We start from the raw sequence: 24,253 nt of genomic DNA, 5'->3' as shown, positions 1-24,253 counted from the left end.
GGATTATATTCAGCGAACTGCGCTCCCTTGTCTAAAGCAGACTGATATTGATGCCTTGGAGGACCCGATAACTATGATAGAATTGTTACAAACTATGAAACATGTCAAATCAGGGAAAGCACCGGGCCCAGATGGGCTAACTGCCCTCTTTTATAAGACGGTACAGGATGATATTTCAGATTTTTTACTCTCTGCTTTCAATAATTTTGATTCTCCTCTTAGAACCCCCATGACTATGCTGGATGCTCATATCTCTCTGATTCATAAACCCGGGAAGGACCCTTTGGCCTGTTCGAGTTACCGGCCTATATCACTTTTAAATGTAGATACTAAGCTCTATGCCAAGATACTCGCAGAGCGACTTCAGATTCACCTTCCATATCTTATTCACTCGGATCAGGTTGGTTTTGTTCCGGGCCGAGAAGCCAAAGACAATACTTTGAAAGTTATTACAATCATGGATATTGCGCAGCGTCAGGGGGTCCCTATATTGGCTCTGTCTACTGATGCTGAGAAAGCGTTTGACAGAGTCAATTGGACCTTCCTGCAAGAAACTCTGTCGCAAATCGGATTGGGGCCCAAGGCTAAACAACGAATTATGGCACTTTATTCGACCCCCCAAGCTAGAATCAGGGTAAATGGGACACTGTCGGAACCAGTGAAAATACACAATGGGACGCGACAGGGATGCCCCCTGTCCCCGTTATTATACGCTTTAGTTATGGAACACTTGGCTGTAGCAATTAGAAATAACCCAAACATTACTGGTATCGCTATAAAAGGGAAAGCACATAAATTGGCTTTGTACGCAGATGACCTGTTGACCTTTATATCCAATCCGATTGTATCTCTTCCAGTATTGATGTCAGAATTTAAGACCTATGGGGATTTTAGTAATTTTAAAATTAATATGGATAAGTCTGAGGCATTGAATGTTTCTTTACCAGCCAATATGCAACGTGTACTGCAGTCCAACTACCCATTCCGCTGGAGGGCGACATCAATAAAATATTTGGGTGTCAATGTCTCGGCAGATCTAGATAAGCTTTACCAACTTAACCATGAACCCTTGCTTACCCAAATCAAAAAAGATCTTATACATTGGAGACCTCTTCACATCTCCTGGTTTGGGCGTATCAACACAATAAAAATGAATGTATTGCCGAGAATTCTTTATTGTTTCCAAACCATACCCATCCGACCTCCTAAATGTTTTTTTGATAGATTGCAATCTGCTTTTATTGATTTTGTGTGGGAGGGCAAGAAACCCAGGATCAGTAAAAATATCTTAGAACGACATAAATCGCGTGGAGGTTTAAGTCTTCCCTGTTTGAGAAAGTATTTCAGGGCTACTGTACTTAATAGGATTCTAGAGTGGTTCCACCACCATGGGACTAAACAATGGATTCAGATCGAACAATCATTATTGGATAGACCGTTACAGGCCTTATGGTGGTTAAATCCCTTATTGCGCCCTGATGCTAGCACACTTCCCAAGATATGTAGGGATACTCTCTTGCAAGCTGATCAATTCCTTAAAGTATCACCATCTCTTATTGTACGTAATGGTCCTCTTTCCCCTATAATAGGAAACCCTGATTTTCCTCCAGGTATGACCCGAGGTCTCTTCTTGGGGAGGAGATATAATGAGAGTCTTTATTGTTCTCAAGTTTTACAGAACCAAAAGCTTATCTCTTTGCCGACCCTATGCCCTCTAGAGGCTGACACTTTCCTTTTGCGATTAAAATATACACAGCTCCAACACTGGCTAAAGAAGCGGTTGAGTTCTTGGCCTCGCAATTTGTCATCTTCTCCTTTTGAAATGCTATGCTCTCAAGACTCACCAGTGCAGCATGCAATATCTGTGTTATACAATTTACCTGATCCTGGATTGGATAATGTGTTACCTAAATATACGGTTAAGTGGGAAAATGAGTTGCAAACACTATTTACGAGGCAGCAGTGGGAAAATAGTTTTTTCTTGACACATAAATTCTCCATTGCGTGCAAAACTCAGGAAACTAATTATAAAATATTATCCAGGTGGTACAGATGTCCTGATATTCTGCATGCAATTTACCCTACTGTTTCAAATCTTTGTTGGAGGTGCAATAGGGAAACTGGTTCTCCTACACATATTTGGTGGTCTTGCACTAGCCTACAGCCGTTTTGGGCCTCTGTATTTCATATAACGGGTAAATTAACCGGATTAGATTGGCAGCCAACACCGGCTGTGGGTTTGTTGTCTATCCTACCAGGTTCTGCTACGAAATATAAAAAATCGTTAATTGGGTTTTGCTTAGGTGCAGCCAGATCTGTTATCCCCCGCCACTGGAAATCTGTTACTCCCCCGACCATAGCTGAATGGATCTGTGAAATGGGTAACATCATGCGGATGGAGGAGTTACTCAGTTATTTCTACATGACGCAAGAGGCCTTTGTGGGTACATGGTCTCCTTGGGTACTTTACCTGGAGCAAAATCGCTGAAAATAGCCACACATGGACTAGGAGCTTGCTTGATTTTATGGACTGTCTTATTCTGTGTCTACTTTGCTATTCTGTTTGTCGATAGCATCTTGTTGATGGTTGGGCGAGTGACCAAGTGACTTTTCCTTCTCCCTTTCTTCTTCTCTTCTCTCATTCTTTCCTTTCTCCATTTTTTCTTTTTTCTTTTATTATTATGTTTTTTGGTTTGATTGATGGCTTATTACAGATGCTTATTCGTACTGACGGAAATGTGCTCTCACTGGAATTTGCTTTAGACTTGCTGAACCTGATGTCTGTATTGTTTCCTCATGTGTTATCATACTGCATTTCCTTGTACTTATATGCCCTGCAATGATTTCTTTGCTTTTTTGAAAATAAAGAATATACAAATGCGATATTCCTTTGATTCGTACGATTCGAATTCGGCTGAATACAGACTTATTCGATGGAAAATGGACCTATTCGACCAAAAAAAAACTTCAACTTAATTTCGGTTCCTCTTTTTGAATTCAAATTTCAAAGTTTTTTCACTTCGAAATTCGACCCTTGATAAATATGCCCCTAAATGTGTAGCTTTAAGGAGCATTTGTAGGGGTGAGTGACGCCCATTTGAAATCTGGAAAGAGTCAGAAGAGGGAGGCAAATAATTCAAAAACTATAAAAATTATATAATGAAGACCAATTGAAAAGTTCCTTAGTATTGGAGATTCTATAACATATTAAAAGTTAACTTAAAGGCGAACCCTTTAAGGCAAGGTAATGTCTGCAGGATTCGGCTAATGGGTCAGATATCCCAAAAAATGACCTGTGTTTAGAGAGCTTTAAAAACACCTGGAAGTGACAGAAATCCCTGCTGCACTAACATCATTGTACATTAAAAGAACAGTATACCCTCTTGTTCAACATGAATATGGGTATTAATGAATTGCCTATTGCTTTAATCACAAAAATCTATGTATTTCTTGAGCTAATCAGGGAATCTAAAATGACTCCATGTTTGGTCATTGCGAGGTAGATAATTAAACTACCAGTATACCACCCACTCCCTTCTGGCCCAAAGCTCTCCATATGTTACCGTCTGATTTGCACTTTAAATCAATATCACTTGGAGGTTCATTGGGACTTAAGTCTATAAACAGACAGTAGGAAGGAAAGGACAGTATTTATATTCTGTATATATACATATACATACAAACACACGCACATACAGAGTTTATATGCTTAGCTCCAAAAGGAAAAAGTAACAGTCCATTCCCTTAGCATCTGTATCTTCCACTGAATCTGAATACCACAAATGCTTCTAGTAGGATTAGACTTTACGTTTTGGATGTGAGGTCACAAGACACTTTTAATAACTATGATACATTGTTACAAATCGCAAGATTGAAGTAAATTAAGTCCCTATCAAAAAATAAACTTACTTTTAAAACAGTAGATTAAGGGAACAAATCAACAAGTCACTACTCCCACAACTCTAAAGGACATCTATCAGGGAATACTTGTTTTTTCAAAAAATAGTATCGTTTTTACTAACTGGAGTGCAGGCTCTACTAGCCCGCACCTCTTGTGGGAGAAACAATTTTTCCCCTGATAGGTGCACTTTAAGGAGGTAATTTACTAACACTCAAATTAATATCAGTTTTTTATGAAAACAAAGTCGACTGAACTCCCTTCCATGAATTGAACTCATTTATCAATAATTTTTCTCAAAAAAATTCTGCAATAAAACCGAGTGTCAATTCATATTGTACAATTAATGCTCCGAAAATTTGATTATGTTGCATTTTAGCTGCAAAAACTCTACTTTTCGGATTATCAGACGAAAACCCTGACTTTGTTGGTTTATCCAATGCAGATCACCATGTCAAAATACAACTTCAGGGACATCTGCTATTGACTTCTACATAACCTCAACAGGTGTTTAGCAGCTTGGGGTATAATAAATCTCAAAAATCGTAAAAAAAGTTTTTATTTTTCCACAAAAAAATTAGCGTTTTCCATTAAAAACCTCGACCAGAAAAAAAAATCAAGGTTTAATAAATGGGCCCCTTAATGATGATGAAATCTCTTTTCTTACCTATATATATACTTTTATAGCAGGGAGGGTGTGAAAGACTTGTTTTAAAGAAGTACTGGCACGTTCCTATAAAATCCATAGGAATGTGTCAATATTACTAGGAGTTTAGGCATAAACATTTTTCTGTTTAGCAATGGATCAAAGTCCTGAATTGCAGGTACTGCTGGACTGGGGCAGCCTTGGAGCATTTGTAACCAGAAAAATATTGATCATGCCTAAACTCCCCAATAATACTGACATGTTCCTGTGGATTTTTTTTTTAGTAATGTGTCAGTATTTAGTCCTGTGGTTCCCAAACTAGTAAACCCAGAGCCATGGTTGGAAGGGCCCAGCCTAAAGGCCATTTAAGATGAAATTTGGGAAGAAGGCCTATTTTTTCTGGAAGATGTGCTTGAAGGTTAAACAGAATGACATATGTGAAGAACGCTTCTTTGCTTTCCTAGATATTCTTGGAACAATTGCTAAATGGCTGATACACCAGTGTTTCCATATTTCTTTAACCATGTTATAATGTAAGGTGGGGCTATGACCATATGTTGGACTTTAAAACACCTGTCTTTAAAGGAACAGTTCAATGTGAAAATAAAAACTGTGTAATTAGATAGGCTGTGCAAAATAAATGTTTCTAATACAGTTAGTTGGGCAAAAATGTAATGTATAAAGGTTGGAGTGACTGGATGTGTAACATAATAGCCAGAACACTACTTCCTGCTTTTCAACTCTATAACTCTGAGCTAGTCAGCGACTTGAAGGGGGGCCACATGGTACATATCTGTTCAGTGAGTTTGCAATTGATCTTCAGCATTCAGCTCAGATTCAAAAGCAACAGATATGACCCATGTGGCCCCCCTCAAGTGTCTGATTGGTTACTGCCTGGTAACCAGGGTAACCAGTCAATGTAAACCAAGAGAGCTGCAAAGCAGGAAGTAGTGTTCTGGCTATTACGTTATACACCCATTTTTATTTTGCACAGCCTATCTATTTACCCAGTTTTTTATTTTTACACTGAACCATTCCTTTAACAACAGTCACTTTCCATTCATATGAACTGAGTGTTCTAGTAGCACCTTCTGCCATAGGTAGTGAGTTTCCCATTCATATAAATAGGAAGAGGCTTTGGGGGGTCTGGGAAGATAGTTTGACCACTGATATGATCCCTTAGAACATTGTCAAGGCTAAAAGCTCAGTGAGCCCAAAAGTATTGGTGTTAAATAAACACAATCAAATTATAAAGAGATATGAGAAATTTAGAAGGAAGAATGCAAGTAACTTTTGTGAGCTGCTAGGTTCTGACAGGGAGTAGCTAGTGGAGAGTAAAGATAACACAATTTATCTCTTAATGCAGTGGTCCCCAACCAGTAGCTCGCGAGCAACATGTTGCTCTCCAACCCCTTGGATGTTGCTCCCAGTGGCCTCAAAGCAGGAGCTTATTTTTGAATTCCAGGCTTGGAGGCAAGTTTTGGTTGTATAAAAACCAGGTGTACTGCCAAACAGACTCTCCTGTAGGCTGCCAGTCCATATAGGGGCTACCAAACAGCCAATCAAAGGCTTTATTTGACATCCCCGTGGACTTTCTCATGCTTGTGTTGCTCTCCAACTCTTTTTACATTTAAATGTGGCTCACGAGTAAAAAAGGTTGGGGACCCCTGTCTTAATGAATAAGAATAATTTATAGGCAGGTGAATTCTCCTGCCACACAAGATGTGTAGACAGAACTGGGTTTTGGAAACTTCATGATAAAATTAAACCATTCTCATAAACAAATGCTTCCCATGAAAATGGGTCAAACATTTATTTACCAGTCACAGCAAGGAATAACTGGAAAGTGTACCTAACTTTTATATTAGCATATGAAAATAGATATGGATTGTATTGAAATTTGAAAGTACAAGGCCTAATTATTAGTCTGTTGCTGGGCACTGGTGTATATTAACCCTTTAATTAAGGACTTGGTGCACCCATGATATGCAATCCTCACCAAGCAACCTTTTTTTATTTTGCATTTTAAACAACACAACAATAAACATTACAATACGATTTTCATGGTTGCTTTCTTTATCAGTTCAATCTCAATGACACGTGTATCTATTCAGTTTCCCATCCATTGAAATATTGACCTCTTTTGGGTCAGACTCTCGGGCCCTTAAGTAATGCTCCCCGCTGGGGAAAAAAAAAACAAAAAAGAAAAACCCTTAACTGTAGACGGATATTATTGGCTTAGCATTACTGGAGGTCATAATTGCTCTGTGGCATCTAACCAGCCCCGCCATACCACTTCATATTTCTGGGGGCACCCTCTCGCCGCATAGGTAAGTTGTATCAGCGGGAGTGTTATCCTTATGAGGTTAAGCCAGCCTTGGAGTGTAGGGGGCTGGGGGGACATCCAATTCAGGAGAACACATTTCCTTGCATAGAACAGTAGAGTGCGATATAGAATTCTCATTGCTGCCCTTGGTGCGACTTCATCTATTACTCCCAAAAGACATACCTTGGGAGTCACTATTTTGGGGAGTGTTGTTTTCCCCTGAATATAAGTTAGGACTTGTGACCAGAATGCTTGAATTATAGGGCATGACCAAATGAGATGCAAATAATTTGCTTCTGCCATGCTGCACTTGGGGCATTGGGATGATTCGCGTCTGTTCATGCGGAACAGCAGGGTTGGGGTTAGATGGAGTCTATGTAGAATTTTGAATTGGATTAACTTGTCTTTGGTAGATACCAGGTAATCATAGGCCCTATCCGTTGCCTCTTCCCAATCATCCTCCTCCAGATCTGGGATGTCCCTAGTCCAGATGGCCCCTGCTGTATTGAATGGGGATTTGACAGTAGAGTGGAGACATGCGTATAGTATGGTGACTAGTTTCTTAGTTGAGGGAGCCCTTAGGGTTGATTCTATTTTTGTAATTGTAAGGGGAGTATTGTTCCCCTGCAGTTGTGTTTGCAGAGCTTGTCTCAGTTGAAAGTAGGAGAACCAGGGGAGGACCTGGTGAGTTTGAGTATGTTTTATCGCGGTCCTGGGGAGAATTTTCCCATCCACGAGCAAATTCCCCAGTGTCCGTATGCCCCATTGTGGCCTGATTTTATATTCCACTATGCTCTGCAGGTGCGGGAGAAAAGAGTTTCCCCATAGTGGTAGGTTTGGTGAGAGAAGGGGAGACTTTAACTTAAAGATTTTGAGTACTGTCATCCATGCTTTGAAGGGTGTTATTATAACTGGATGGTCTGTGTGAATGTCGCAGAGCTTGCGGAATGGGATGCAGGCAAGCGACTCTATGGAGCTTGCCAGAGTGGCCTGGAAGGGGAAGTTCGGATTGTTTGGGTCTGGGTTAAACCACCAGTGTATATAGTAGATCTGAGCAGCCAGGGAGTAGAAATACCAGTGTGGGAGGCCTAGACCCCCCTCCCTGACCGAAGCTCGTAGTTTGGCTCTAGCAAATCTGGGGGATTTATTTGCCCAGAGAAAGTCTGTTTGCGTGGGGTCTATAGATGTGCAGAATGTACGGGGGATGATGAAAGATATAGAGGAATTTAGGAAGGAATACCATTTTTAGGAGATTGATCCTACCCCAAATTGATATGGGAAGGTTCACCCACACCTTCAATTTCTCTGTCATGGTGAGCAGAATTGGCTCTAGGTTGAAGGGTATGAAGGCATCAAGGCTTCTATGTATATTGACACCCAGATATTTGAATGAGTCCACCCAGACTAGACGGGTGGGGGGGAATGAGTTGGGGTCAGTGTCCTTGTCAATAGGGAAAATGCTGGATTTCCCCCAGTTGATCCTTAGACCTGAGAATTGACCAAATCGGACCACTATTTGCAGGACCGCCTGTAAGGAGTCATCCGGGTTTTCCAGGTATAATAGTATGTCATTGGTGTATAGGGATATGCGTTCCTCCAATCTCCCCAATAGGAGCCCCGTGATATTCTTGGCCTGTCGAATCAGGATTGCCAGGGGCTCTATCGCTATGGCAAAGAGAAGCGGTGATAGGGGGCACCCTTGTCGAGTGCCTCTGTACAGGTTGAAAATTGATGATAAGCAGCCATTGGATCTTACTCTTGCTGTTGGTTGCTTGTATAGTAGCTTCACCCATTGGATAAATTGGTCCCCCAGACCAAATCTCTTCAATATCCCCCAAAGGTATACCCATTCAACAGAATCAAAGGCCTTAGCCGCATCTAGGGACACTATGATACGTGATCCTTGATTACTATGTTTTGCATGTATGTTTGTGAATAGCCTGCGAATATTGAGATTGGTAGATCTACTCGGCATGAATCTAGTTTGGTCTGGTTCTATAATTTCTCCTATCACCTGTTTAAGCCTAGTGGCCAGTACTTTCGCAAACACCTTGGCATCCGTATTGAGAAGGGAGATAGGCCTATAGGATCCGCAATTAAGAGGATTCTTCCCGTCTTTTGGAATCACCACTATCAGAGCCTCGTTAAATGAGGGGGGGGAGCTGATTCTCCTCTGTGGCATCCATTAGGGTTTTATGTAGCCAGGGGGAGAGGAGTTCCCTGGAAGTTTTATACCAGTTTGAGGGGAGGCCATCTGGGCCGGGAGTCTTGTTGTGGTGGAGGGAGGCAATTGCGTCCTGCACCTCCACTAGGGTAATGGGTGCATTTAAGGAGGTGACCGAGTGGGGTGTAAGCTGGGGAAAAGGTATAGCATCAAGATAGGCCGTTAATTGAGCTGCTGTGTAATTGACATTGGAGGCATATAAGTCTTGATAGTACTCGGCAAAGGAGTTAGCTATTTGGGAGGGGTTCGTGACCATTACACCTGAGGGGGAGACAATTTTGGGGATAGTATTGATTGGGGTTTGGGACCTGGAAAGATAAGCTAGGATTTTCCCATTCTTTTCCCCTTTGTCGAATGTTCTCTGGGTAGCATATAACAGCCTCTTTTGGGTCACTTTGATTCTAGCTTCTTCTACAGCATTTTGTGCTGCTCTGAGGGCACCGAGCGTGTCAGGCCCCACTTTTTCTATGTAGTGTCTTTCTGCCTCAGCTGACACCCTCTGCCTTTCCTCCAACTCCCTTGCTGCCTCCATTCTAGCCCCTTTAATTGCTGTGGTTAGTGCACCTCTCATTGTGGCTTTACAAGCCTCCCATACAATACCGGAGGATGCAGTGCCGTTATTAAGTTCCCAATATTCTGTAAGGGCAGCCTCATTCGCCTCTGCAACATTTGGCTGTGAAAGCCACAATGGGCTGAGTCACCAAAGGCGTTCGCCAGGTCCTGGGGTGAAGTTGAGCTGCACCAATAGGGGTGAGTGGTCAGATATCGCTCTAGGCAGGTATTCTACCGTAACCACCAGGGGTAATAGATCTGCTGTGGCCAAGGCCAGATCAATACGGGAAAGGGTATTGTAGGTGGCCGAAAAACATGAATACTCTCGTTTAGATGGGTTTTTCCAGCGCCAGATGTCAGTGAGGTTCATGGCCTGGACCCAGCGAGAGAATTTTGGTGTAGTGTGTGGACCCGGGTTCAGTCTGTCTATTAAAGGGTTTACTAAGGCATTGAAATCTCCCATCAGGAGCATTGGAGATGGTGGAAAATTTGCTATCTTTCCCATTATGGTATCCAGTAAGGTACTGTCAAATGGTGGGGGCATATAGATATTAACTATGGTTATACTTTGGTTTGCTATCGTGCACGCCATAAGCACGAATCGGCCATAGTGGTCAGTGACCAAGTCTATCAGCTCAAATTGCACCCCTTTGCGGACCAGTATGGAGGTACCCCGGGCGTGGGAGGAAAAGGTGGAATGGTAGGTGTGAGCCACCCATTGCCTCTTAAGTGCCATGAGTCTTTGGCCCACGAGATGTGTTTCTTGCAAGAAGAGGACATCAGGGACATGTTTTTTTATGTAGTCAAACATTAAGGCTCTCTTGAACTTAGAGTTCAGGCCCCTGATGTTCCAAGAAAGGCATCTAAGTGGGCCCCCCATGAGTGTCAATTTGGGGCATTGTTGGAGGGGTGGAGAAACTTAGTAAATACATCAACATATACATCATAACACAGTATTGGAGGTAAATATGCAGCAACCATGACAACAAATAGACATTAACCCTATAACATCCCATACTTCCCATCCCACCTGACCTGACCTTAAAACTTGGCAGGTTTTCTTCCCATAACATTGTAAACAGGGGTGTGGTTGCCCGTGGGCAGTTAACTTTGGGGTATATAACACAGGAATGTAGTACAATTCTCCATAGTACCTGGGTTGACACAATTTGGGGAAAAAATAACATGTCAAATAACATATCAGTATCGATGTAACAGCAGTGTTAAGCTCTGTTTCTCCGTATTATCTTTATCAGTTCAGAGGGGGTCTAAAGCGTCTCCTTATAGTAGGTGGTTGCCCCTTCCTTTCGGGGAATATAGCTAGGTTGGTCAAGATGAAACAGCAGCCCACCTAAGGTAAAAGTTGCCCCCCCCCCTTGTACCAAGCAACCTTACTTCTAAATAATGCTGGAAGGAGTTACACTGCAGGCTCTGAGTATATCCTGGGTGATAAACAACACACTAAACAGACTGATAAAACCTAATAGGTGATCAATCTATATCTGTAACTTTGAATTGCTATGGACCAGGGAAATCCCTTTCTGCTGAAGGCCTAGTCATTCTGTCAAGAATGAGCTGGCCCAATTTAAAATACTATTTAGCTGCAAGGGTGACTGACACCAATAACCACTAAGAGAAGATTTATTACTAGTAAAGATTTTTATTGTTCAACCTATTTTAATTGTCCCACCCAAAAATATTTTTTGCATAATGAAGTAATATATAACTCTCCGCAAAAGCATCTGAGACCTGTCCCACAGCAACAATTGTCATTGCTGGTTTATAAAATGATAAATTATTATATCAGTCATGTAATCACAAAAAGGATTATATTATGACTTGGTCTCTGCTGAGCAGCACTAAGAAATTATGAGGCCAATTTTCTAACTCTAACATTTTGCTACTGAAGCACATAAATGATTTGCTAGAGTTCAGTATAAGGGAAGATAAAACTAGCTTGCACTTAACAAAATGACTTATCGGGTATGAAAGGAATGTCCATGGTTTATATACTATAGCATGGCTCTTAGGAGCTTGGGTTAAGTAAGATTAAACCATTAGCATCATTATAATCACTCACAAAAGTGTTTTAAGGGCAATAAAATGTCTCCGGTGAGAGAGATCACTTGCTTTAAATGTCTAATTAATTTCACGTTAAAACAAGTTTCCAGGTAATTAAGGGAGCGTGACTATAAGGAGTGAAATAAAACCATCTGGGTGTTTATACAATAGTGTAGTATCTTGGCTCCTAATCTGAAATCTGAACAATGTTTTTGTAGAAAAGATACTACAAAGCCCAAGTTTTTGTATTTAAGGCTTGACTTAGTCATACTCTGTTATGCCCAAACTATATTATTTACCTGCCCATGTTTTGTGCCCCTAGCACTGCCTGTTTCTAAGGTATATGTAGGTGCATTTAAGGTCCTGTCAATGGCAGGGATTAACATTATTTACAATGTTAATTACAGGGGGTGGAGGACTGGGGTGTTTGTGGGTGGCCAAGTGATGGTGGGGTGAAACAGTGTGACACATAAATATCAATGAGAGCTGGCATGTCTGGTAACATATCATAGAAGAATTATAGCTTCCTGTTCCCCCAGATCCTCCTACAAAGTCACAACAGGGCTGGCATGGGCACTTTTATAAATCACATTGCTCAACAGAGTGATTAGCAGATAGGTAGTTTAGTACCAAGGGTGTAACTACAGAGGAAGCAGACCCTGCAGCTGCAGGAGGCCCAGGAGATATAGGGGTCCCATGAGGCCCTAATTCATATACAATTTCAATAGGTAAAACAGGTCAGCCTCTAGACATTTTGGGGGCCTGAAAAATAATTTGCTGTGGGGCCCAGTAATATCTAGTTATTCCACTGCAATGTACAATTACATACAATTAATGTTGCTAATGATTAAAAAGGGTTGTTTAGATATTGAATTACTTACCCTTTTCTCTGATAAGCCATCTTCTACTGGACAGTCTTTTTCCACATGTGCCTCTCTCAGGGCAGGCATTTGCTTTTTCTGTGCTGGCTCTCTGTTTAGAGTTGTGTATCCTATATGTTCATAAATGGGATTTATCGTCATCTTGGCAATATATTCCGCTGCCTTAGTCTCAATGTAGAGTGTAATCAAGCCATCAGTCACCAAGTCATGAATGGACTCGAACCTTTTCTCTCCGACAAAGTGTTTCCCATCAGAGTAGAGCCTAAAGTTCCTGGTCTGGTTCCCAAATCTGCCTCAGAGAAAGAGGAAAAGGCATTTTATATGTTTGAGAAAGAGGAGAAACAAGATCTTTTCTGTAAGCAGAAATAATGTAAAAAATGTGTTATATGGTTGATGAAAGCAGCCTAGCAACAGACAAAGTAAAAGCACACTTGTTTAAAGCACAGCACTACATTGGTGGGAATACTACAGGAAAAAAAATCTACAGTACATTTGATATTTTCATTTCACTCTCAATAATCCCAGCACAGCCCTGACAAACTCCTCTTTTGTAGTTTATCAATAGAGAGATGTGGTATGGGGCTGCCATGTATCTCATGGGTCCTGTTGGCTACAATGCCAGCAATTATTGTGCAGCAAAATCTCGAGCCGAACCACAGCAACAAATGGACTGAACAGTACAAGGGATCAAGTATTCTGTATTTCTGGCTGCATTCCAAGCACAAACCCTTTGGTGTTTGATAAAAAAAAAGTCCCTCTGTGGGCTGCCTGCTATAAAAAGGACATTTCTGAGAACCTCTCCTAATGCAATGAATTAACAACATAGACTAAGGCCATTATCTCTTTCATTGCTGTTGTTTGGATCTGACCTTTCTAAAAATGGCATTCGAGCATGGAATGATAAAGTAATTATATAGAACAGTTATGTAACATGGAAAACATATGTTTGGTTGGTTATATTTAGCTATTAACTGCCTCTAGCTAATTGGGCCACTGTGTGTTGATATGTTAATGCTGAACCGTCCATAATACAGGAGAAGAGCAATTCAAAGTGCATGTGTTCCTGCTGCAAGAAAAGCCATTGGAAGGCTTTTGACTGTGTCTCCAGTAATGGCAGCCTACAACCCCAGCTAGCTTCGGCATATATTTTTGGCTGCCTTTCTACACGTGTTAGCATACAAAAAAAAAACCATGACAAATCGTTTGTTTAAAAAATGGAGCCAATTAGGCAGGTTAGACAATCCATTCAGCTGAAGACTGTATTGGCATGTTTATGCTCAACTGTAGCAACAGTCAAAAACCTTCCTCTCAACCTGTAACAGTTTCTCATATAAATCTATAGCAGTGGTCCAAAACTATGAGACTGGTCCAACAAGAGAGCAGTTCAGGGGGTTCAGCCTGAAGGTCAGTTAGGGGAGAATAGAAAGAGGTTTGGACAAAACCAGTGGACAACCACTGACCTATGGGAAATGTCAGGTCAATCGGAGCATTATGGTGGTTAAGCAAGCTTTTTTCAGAGGAGGATCACCTGTCACGCCTACGTGCACTTTAACCACATCTAGTACAAAAATCTGGGCATTATTAATGAAAATTCTGCTGAAGTGTTTTTGGTAGGACCTCTGCTTACAAATTTCTATGTTCTGGCACATTCTTGTTTTTGGAACAATATATCTCCTTTAACATCATCAGTTAAATGGAAATAGTGCACTATATATAAGCAGGATTATTCTCCATGGGGAGCCTTGTTGTGCTTATTCATATGAATGGGAACAGATTCACTTATGAGCTAACCTTATCCAAGGACTTTGAAGACAAACTGTCCTCCAATGGCTGCATTATCATTAACCAGAGACAGTGTCGGACTGGGATCTACTTATATTCTTCTTATATCTACTTCCTATATTCTTCCATTATTAAGCATATTTCCCCATAAGTAATAGTTAATGACCATGAAATCAGCTAAATGGTTAGAAGCAAGAGGGCCCACTGACACCTGGGCCCACCGGGAGTTTTCCTGGTATCCCGGTGGGCCAGTCCAACACTGACCAGAGAACAGGTTTTGCCTGGCTATAGAAAGCAGTAACAATATGGGGCTAATTTACTATGATTAATGTTAAACTGTCTTAGTGCAGTAACCAATGGCAATGTAATGATCAAAGCTAATTGTTGATAGGCTACTACCAGTAACTTTAAGGCCAGGTCCAGACGATGGTGGATCCATGCCTTCGGCTCCTGGTCTGCCTCCCCCCCCCCGGAAGTATGGTTTCAGGCAGATTTTGTTGCGGGAACGCAACATTTTGCAACTAAATCAGCCCCGCACTTGAAAAGGCAAGGGGGAGCATCAGGGCAACTAAAACAGGGCCTGAGAAACATAGTCTGGTCCTAGCTTTAGAATTGCGAATTCTAAATTCATAACTGTTCTGCACTGCCAAAGCTTTCTGAACAGACTGTCCTGCTGTCTCTTATTGCCAATGGAACCCATGCTGTCTATTTAAGTATCTATGATAGTTTGTGGGAGAAAATGCTACAGCTCTCAATGGGACAAATTCACTAACCTCCAAAAATTCATCAGCGACGGCTTCGCTTACAGTGCAACACTTCGCCAGGAGTAGATTCGCCAGGCCAACGCTAATTCACTAAAATCCGAAGTTGCGTCCAGGGCCGCGGAATGATGGCGAAGTTACTCTAGCGTTACTGCGCCAAGCGAAGCAAAGTTGTGCTAGTGTTGCCTTATCTGAATAAGGTGGGAAGTTAAAGTTCAATGGACGTATATGTTGTACATTACACTACACAAGCCCAGGAAACCTTAGTAAAATAAAATAAAGTTGTTATATTGCCCTACACATAAGTCCAGTGTATAGTTTATGTGCCATATGTTAGGAAATGTAGGGAGGAAGCCGCTTACCCCAAAAAAAATTTGCGCTCTTTTTCAGCCTATCACCCTGAAAAAGGAAAAGACGCTAGCGTTTTTGGAACTTAGAAAAATTAAGAAAAACATATTTTTTTAGGAACTCCTATCTACTCTATTGCACTTCGCCTGGTCTGAGGTGGCAAAGGCAAGTCTGTTGCAAGAGGTAACATTCAGTAAAATCCACATCTTAGTGAATTTGCATAGTTACGTCCATTTGCCAGAATGCAAATTCGCCAGCCGTTAGGGAGTGAAGTACTGCTAGAGTCTATCTCCTTTGCTAGCGATGTTACGCCAGCAACCTTTAGTAAATCGGCAAATTACTAACTTGACGTCCCTACTTAGTCACTTCTCCCTTTAGTAAATTTGCCCCATAGAGTTTTTCTCAGTATTTTTATAGAGACTTACATTGTTTGGGGGGTATAGTTTTCCTTTAAATGATTTACAATCTCTGTAATGCAATGTGAAACAGGTTGGTGCTGTATAATTAAGAATTCCTACCCCCCCCCCCCCAGTTGTAGCCTGATAGAAAGTGGTGAGAGAAGCAGCAGGTCCTTATACAGAGTTCTTATACAGTCCTCAGTGGACTGGAGGTTTGATTGAGCTCATGCAAACACTAAGTACAATGTGTCTTCAATTCAGATTTTGCCCTGCTTTGTGCAAGAAACAACAAAAACCATAGATATTTGTTAATAGAAATATATGTTCAGAACATGCCCTATTTATTGCATTTCTGCTGAAAAAGAGCATGTGCATCATATAGGGGCCGATTCATGAAGCTCGAGTGAAGGATTCGAATTAAAAAAACTTCGAATTTCGAAGTGTTTTTTGGGCTACTTCAACCATCGAATGGGCTACTTCGACCTTCGACTACGACTTCGAATCGAATGATTCGAACTAAAAATCGTTCGACTATTCGATAGTCGAAGTACTGTCTCTTTAAGAAAAACTTCGACCCCCTACTTCGGCAGCTAAAAGCTACCGAAGTCAATGTTAGCCTATGGGGAAGGCCCCATAGGCTTGCCTATGTTTTTTTGATCGAAGGATATTCCTTCGATCGTTGGATTAAAATCCTTCGAATCGTTTGATTCGAAGGATTTAATCGTTCGATCGAAGGAATAATCCTTTGATCGTTCGATCGCAGGATTTGCGCTAAATCCTTCGACTTCGATATTCGAAGTCGAACGATTTTAGTTCCTAGTCGAATATCGAGGGTTAATTAACCCTCGATATTCGACCCTTCATTCATCTGCCCCATAGTGTGATAACAGAATAGTCAGCCATGAGATTCTAAGAGGAGATGGAGTATATTTATGCTTGAACTAGTCTGCAGATAAAATTCCTTTCACAATACAGGTGTGGGATCCCTTATCTGGAAACCCATTATTCAGAAAGCTCAGGATTACGGAAATTTCCCTTTATTATGTAACAATAAAACAGTATCTTGTACTGGATCCAAACAAAGATATAATTATTCATTATTGGAAGAGAAACCAGGCTATTGGGTTATTTAATGTTTACATGATTTTCTAATAGACTTAAGGTATGAATATCCAAATTACGGAAAGAACCCTTATCCAGAAAACCTCTGGTCCCAAGCATTCTGGATAACAGGTCCCATACCTGTAACACAAATTCATTTTCCACCAGATCAGATGGTTTCTGTTTTGGCAGAGACTATCCTATGAGCTAGCAAGCAGACAGCCCACAATCAATTCCATATTTACAACATTTCCGCTGCAGTCACACAAGGGTCAGGGGAAACAGATGGGCCACTGTGTAAAGGGTAAGACTTCTTATCTGCAATTGGAAGCGTTAAGCAAGAACAAATTCCAAATCAGTCCAATGTGTCAGGCCCCTCATCACTATCTAATAGAAGTAATTAGGCTTACAGACGTTACCATAATGTGAGCAAGCATGTAGCTATGCACAAGGGCAGAGGGCAATGAACTTCCCAACTTTCCCAGCAATCCGAAAGATGTCTCCCAGGCCAAACCATTTGATATACTTGTATTAGCACTCAAGGACAGCAGCATACCTTTCTGGTTTAAACACATTCTACTAAAGTTTTACAGTATTAAGAAAGCACCTATGAGGGCAAATACTTACTATGTGCAGCAGCAAAAATTGAAGTGGTAACTGACAAAATGGGTCCTCCAGTAGTTATTTTAGTTATTTAGGCAGACTAGGGGATCTCTAACAATTGCACAGATGTTCAGACTCACCTACCAAATTGTAAAAACAGTGCATATGTGTCACCTGTGAAAATAATGGGGTCTCATGGAATGCTACTCCTCCTCAGAATTTAAACACAGTCAGGTTGATTAACTAGCACTGGGTAAATCTTCATCTTCATCACATTATAATGAAGGGGATACGAAAAGTCAGATCGAGGGCCGCATCAATGAGCCAAGATCTGCACGATTTCTGGCCAGATATCGATTGGGGAGGCCTGACGGAGGACCCCATACACAGGCAGATAAGCTGCTGAATCTGTCTTAAGAACCCGAATCGGCAGCTTAAATCTGCCCATGTATGGGCATGAGTTACCATGGGTTACTGCATTGGTGCAAATTTGTTCACTGGGCAGTGGAACTAGAACAGTGTCTCTCAATGTACTTTAAGGACAATCACATTGCTCAGTTCACACCATGAATCCCAGCAGCTGTGACAATCTACAACTAGTCGCACTGATTAGGATTTGCATCTTGATTCATCCCCATGGGAATCTGTAGTCATGCATTTAGCAGGGCAGGTAGCTAAATTTCTCAATTAATTTTGGTTATAAGTGAACTAAATAACCCTAAATAAATAAAAATGGCAGGGGCATAAAACAAGTTAGAAGCAAAGCAAAACATGAAAAAAAAAACAGTCCAGCTTTTTAAGGGCTAGCTCCAGGTTAGAGAATTTTCTGCTCAATTAAGGGGTGGGTTCACCTTCAAAACCTTTCTCTGCACTAAACAAGCATTTTCCAATACCCATGCATTGCCAAAAATAAATGGATTAGGAGATATCAACCTGCAAATATTCAATGGACCGCAATAAGCCTTTTCAACAATTTTTCTGATACAGGAGATCGCCAACACCCCTTCTCAGTCCTCCAAAGTCCGTCTTTCATTACAAGTAGTTTTGGCACTACCTGTTTCAAGTACTGATGCAGTCCAGTGAATAGAAATCAATGACTGAAGATGACTGAAGAGGCATGGGGACGTGTGTCAGAGCTTGAAGCAGACAGTGCCCAAACTACATATGATAAAAGACACGCTTAGGAGGGCTGAGAAGTGGCTATTAATGAGAAATATATTTAAAAAGACTTATTGCAGTCCATTGAATATTTGATGGTTGATATTAATCATTTATTTTTGGTAATGCATGTATATTGGAAAAATGCTTGTTCAGGGCAGAGAAAGCCAAATACAAATATTATTATAGAGGTGAACCACCCCTTCAACTTCTACCAGTGCATTATTAAATTTTTAATCAATACCGCTCAAGACCATGGGCTGGGCGGATACCATGCCACGAGAGGAAATACACAGTATGGTCACTTTCTATAGTTTGCTCATTGATCGCATGATGGGGTGGCACTAACGGCAACCCTCTCTAACATTATAACACCCCACACTACTCTTCCCATGGTGAGAGCCAAAACCAGAAGTAATAACCCTTTCAAAAAAAACAGTACCTGTAAACAAACAGCTCAGCTGGGAGGTGAAGCAATACAATACAGACCCAGTAAATGTGATTGAGTTTGAATATTATTATGCCTTATCTTTGTCACAGTATAGCCTTGTAATGTTAGAAACCATGGTAACCTAAGAATTCTCTAATCATTTTATAAGCACAGAGAACAGAAGGTACTGTAACATTAAAAGGCAACACCGACACTTTAGTACAGAAAGGGTACACCAAAAGGAGGAGACACTGCCATGTTTGCCTGATTACCCTTTGCAAACCAGAACATTATGTTTTACATTGCCTTCCAGTGTAATAAGATGATTACAGAAGGGTACCTTTATTCAAATTATTCATGAAATGAATAGCATAATAGAATGGGGGGGCTATTTATATAAAAATTCCATCATTAATTAACCAAACTGTATATCCAATGCCATCCCCTCATATATAATTCAAACAGTTAGTACACCAATTAAAAGAACTTTAGTCATAATAGCTCCAGATGTGAGTTGATCCCCCCACCTTCATTATTCAAGCAAATCCAAATAGTAAAACATCTGCATATTATAATCATGTATGTATAGTGCAAGTCCATATTGCACTATATATTTATAATTAAATAATATATGGATGTTTTACTATTTGGATTTGCTCAAAATTTCACGAATGCCATCTTTCATAGACTAAATTTTTATCAAATAATTCACATTTTTAAACATTATTTCCTTTTTTCTATAACAATACCTTGTACTTGATGGTAACTAAGCTGCATGAAGTCACATTGGTGGCACAACAATCCTACTGGATTTTTTTAATGTTTAAATTATTTTTTAGTAGGTATGGTGATCCAAATAACAGAAAAACCCATTATCTGGAAAACCCACGTTCAATGTTTTAAACCCCTCCCCCACAGTATTTAAACTAACATCAGGTCTGAATCTCATGCCAACAGCTGTACCATATGATTCAGTTTTAATTGCTGACAAAATTGATATTTAAAGCAATTAAGAGGAGATTTGGTCAATTTGTGACTCTGTGTTTGAATGAGTAAAATAATGATAGCATTCTGAGGGAGTTGCAGTTAAACTGCCTTCTATGGGATCTTCACTACATTTATAAGAGGGATTTTCTTTTTTAAAATGTCCAACTAATTAAGCCATGTAGAATACGCACATGTAATTAAGCAATTAAACTTTTGTAAAGAAGTGATTATATCTAATTTGCTTTGCCTACTTTCACAAGAACTGTGTGTAATTTGAGATAAACGCTGGTTAAGGCCGAGCAATAGAGACGCCATGCATCTGACGTGAGTTGTAACAGAAACATATATTTATACAAAGCTCATTTCGTTCTGCAAATCAAGACTCCAGTTACTTGCTCAGAAATGATGGCAGTAGAAAATTACATGCATAGATACTTTGGGATGACAAAAGACAACTGCTCATCAAGTTTAACCCTTAAATGGGGATGGTAGCCTTTAGACAACTTTAAGTATGTTATAGATGGAACTTTACTTAAACTGGCCATATATGATTTGGCCACCCATGTGCTTGGCCAAAGCAGCTCCAGGCTGATGATCAGGTCTAAGCAGTGCCATAAATGTGGTCCTCAGCTGATGGGATTTATTGAAAACTCAAACCAGCTGCTTTCCACACTTTATCAGTGTGCACTGACAGACACAACATCCTTTTATGACAAAATCCAGCCCATGTGTACATGGAGAGGCAGATACTGTGCTTGTGTACACTGATGTTGATGTGGACGGCGGTTGATTGAAATTTCCAGCCTTCCTTATATTGCTTTTTCCTGTCCGGTTACTGACCCTAGCAACCAACCAGCAAACTAACTATGGGGCTTTAATCTCACTGTTCCTTTTTAAATTCCCTTTTAAACTGTATAAAAAAAATATTTTCAAATTTTGTTCTGACTCACTCTCTCTCTCTCTCTTTATAACTATAAGCTGCATCATTATTATTACTTAGACTAGCAGCAGTGACCCATTGTCAGAACAGGGTCTAAGCTACCTATGCAACAGTGGCTTTATGTTTGACTACAGATAGAAAAGTATTCAGAGGCAAGAACTTCACCACTTCTTGCTGTGCAATTTTTCCTTTATTTAAGAAGGAGTGGAAAAACTGGCTTAAATAAAGGAATAATTGCACAGCAAGAAGTGGTGAAGTGCTTGTTTTTCCTGTGAATACTTTGCTAAGTGATGACTTGGCAGTACATCTAAGGAACAGCACCACCATGTACAACACCTGAAGAGAGTAAGTAGTGCTTCCCATTTCCCTTATTTAACTACAGATAGAAAACAGCAGTTTGTTTGTCCATGGTTTCACATGAATACTGCTTTTTACATTTCTTGTTTGTTTTCACAGATTTATGTATGTGCTTCATGGAGACTGACAAGTGATGACAATTTGCCCCATGGTTGTAGAGACATCATAAAATGCAGGGTTCCACTTTATATTTATTTTAACAATGCAATATAAAGTATACTGAGAACATAGCAACATCCATTGCCCATCAATCTTTATCAGACCATAGCCATAAGCTGGTTGACTTCAGCAACTGTGTATGGCTTTCAGTGAAAGATTTGCTTACAGTCCACAAATACTAATATAGTGAGAGGTGGAAATTCCAGCTGAGATGCTCAGTGAACAGTTGACCATTAGCGTTTTGGACATGACAATGAATAAGGTCTGCAACGCAGTTTGCTGAGGTATTTAAAGCCGTGAGTAATGCTAAGAAATAAAAAGTTATTAAGTGAAAAGACATGTTGTTCAGCAAGTCATAAATAAAGGTTTCACTGAATGAAAAACATTGCTCAAGCTCAGCAGAATTGTCATGTCCTTGAATATAATTTTATTCTTTTATCATAAAAGAAAATCTCATCAGCGTGTTTATTATTTAAAAAAATTACCTGAACTGGCATAGCACTTTATAAATTTACTTGCTGCAAAAGCACTTAGATAGGAACAGTTTACACTACATTTTATTAAATCTGTACTTGACCAGCAGAAAATTTTAGGACTGAAGAGACCCATGAGACTGATACAAATTTACAAGAGAAAAGGCTGTTGTTAAAGGATTGGATCAAACTGAACTCTAGCCAACGTTTATCTGATAAGCTGACAAATTATGATTATGATACCAAAATATGGGTTAATTTAGATTTGAGAATGCCTATTTACTCTTCCAGATACTCCTACAACCTTAGCATTAAGGTCTTATATAGAGAAATTTGTGGGTGAGTTGGAATGAAGACTGACTAACTAACACACCAACAACTGCTGTTGTAAAAAGAGATACAGTTTCTTTCATAGGGCATGACTAAAGGATTGATGCACAATCAATACAATATACTGTAAGAGCAAATGACAAGATTCAAATCATTTAGAGAAGAGTATGGCTGTGGCAGACTTAATCTGCCAGTGAAATGTTTTGTGCAAGCAACAAAGCACTTGAAGAGCAAGTTTGACATAGGACCTGCCTCTTGTATATGATTTGCGTTCAGCTGTAAGGGAAGCCTGGGCAGAAGTCCCTATAGGGAGGAGAGGACCTCACAATTTAAGTGTTAAGCAGAAGCTTGAACTCAATTCTTTGTAAAATTACTAAATTCACATTGATAGTGCTTACCTCCCAGACTTGGTTACAGCTCAGCTCACTTTAAGCTTTTTTACTCACCTCAGTGCTAAAGTGTATGTTCCAGGTTGCCTCTGACTCTCACGAATGAGATAACTTCCTTCTGCCCCACTTAACAATTGGTCTGTTTCCTCTCTTGAAATCATACCAAAAAATCTATAACATCAAATGAAAAGCACTAGTATTTGATAATTTATTGCAACTCACTTATAATTTGGATTTGAAATCTGACATTGTTCTGATTTTAACTTCAATATTGAATAATGATTTTAACCTTTTTGGTGAAAGAAATGTAAACCATTGAAACTAGGTCTATTTAACGGAAACTATCTCCAGTTGTTAGGTTTGCTGGTCTTGTCTACTTTATGTTATATAACTGATAAAGTGTTTACTGATATCTTCTCTAATCAATTTCAAGAGGTCTCACTATGAATCCAGGGGCACCATGGGAGATTGTCTCACAGGATGTTGTAATTGCTAGCATGTTGTATATATTTTAGAGAAGCATGTGGCTCTTGTGGGAAAAAAATCAGTTGTTGCTGGATAAGGACCTTCTGAAATGTTGTTACTTGAAAATCATTGAGTGAGGAATAGTTCTCTCTCCTCAATTTAATGTAAAGCATAGGGAATCTTAGAAAGGATACCTAGTTTTGCTCCTAAAATTTTGAATCCCATGAAATAATGTATAGGTCAAGGATTTCCCTCTGGGTTTTAAAGCATTGCCAGGGAATAGTGTGGCTAGGGTAATGTAATAAAAGTCATAATTGTGCATCAGATCTAGTAACACATTAACCATAACAACCAGTTATATGTTGCTTACAAATAAATGCTATTTGATGATTTCTTGCTGTGAATTACTAGTCCTAGTTCAGCCTTTGTGACTTTTAACCATCAAGTGTGTTACTGGGTAGAAAAGAAACATGTCTCAGAACTTGAGAAGGATTTGAGAATTGGGGTTGAAGAGCAAATTAACAAAGGAAGGAGCAAAATAAGACATGGTGAGTGAAAGAAGGGAAGTTAGAAAAAAGTGGGGTACGAGGACAGAAATAAAGAGATAGAAAGTCAGGAGAAGCCAAGAAGGTATAGAGCTGAAACAGCTCTTACAGACTAGACTAGAATGCGTTACTTACTCTCTTCCGTAGTACTTTGGTCTTTTTAACACCTAAAGACAAAAGATAATCTCAATAAGAAGTTGGGAAAGTGTTAAGACATTTACTTCAACAGATCTTGGTTTAAACATAAAAGCTATTCTGATTGCCTGCATTCTGTCCCCCAACCTTTCTATTAAGCTAAAATAAACAGGCTGGAAAACATGACATTAAACAACATTTATCTATTGTGTAAACTAAAAATAGATCCCAAAATGGATATTAATATTACAGTTCATGACAGACTGTGTCAGATGAATCTGGTAGTGAGGAATGAAGTGGTAAT

At 40.0% G+C, this 24,253-nt stretch overlaps 1 protein-coding gene across 3 annotated transcripts in view; it reads right to left on the bottom strand.

Annotated features, from left to right (window-relative positions):
* chn1.L (chimerin 1 L homeolog) overlaps positions 1 to 24,253 on the bottom strand; it is a 76,037-nt gene that overhangs the window by 35,087 nt on the left and 16,697 nt on the right. For 2 of the 3 annotated variants that reach the window (XM_018234088.2, NM_001086866.1), the window contains 3 exon segments: positions 23,950 to 23,981; positions 22,862 to 22,975; positions 12,589 to 12,877 (listed from right to left, as the gene is read on the bottom strand). In XM_018234088.2, coding sequence (XP_018089577.1) covers positions 12,589 to 12,877; positions 22,862 to 22,975; positions 23,950 to 23,981 — 435 coding nt within the window. 3 annotated transcript variants of the gene reach the window in all.

The sequence above is a fragment of the Xenopus laevis genome, chromosome 9_10L (assembly GCF_017654675.1).
Source record: "Xenopus laevis strain J_2021 chromosome 9_10L, Xenopus_laevis_v10.1, whole genome shotgun sequence".
Taxonomy (NCBI): Eukaryota; Metazoa; Chordata; class Amphibia; order Anura; family Pipidae; genus Xenopus; species Xenopus laevis.
The sequence above is the reverse complement of the archived record's forward strand: the minus strand, read 5'-3'. Positions and strand labels throughout refer to the sequence as shown.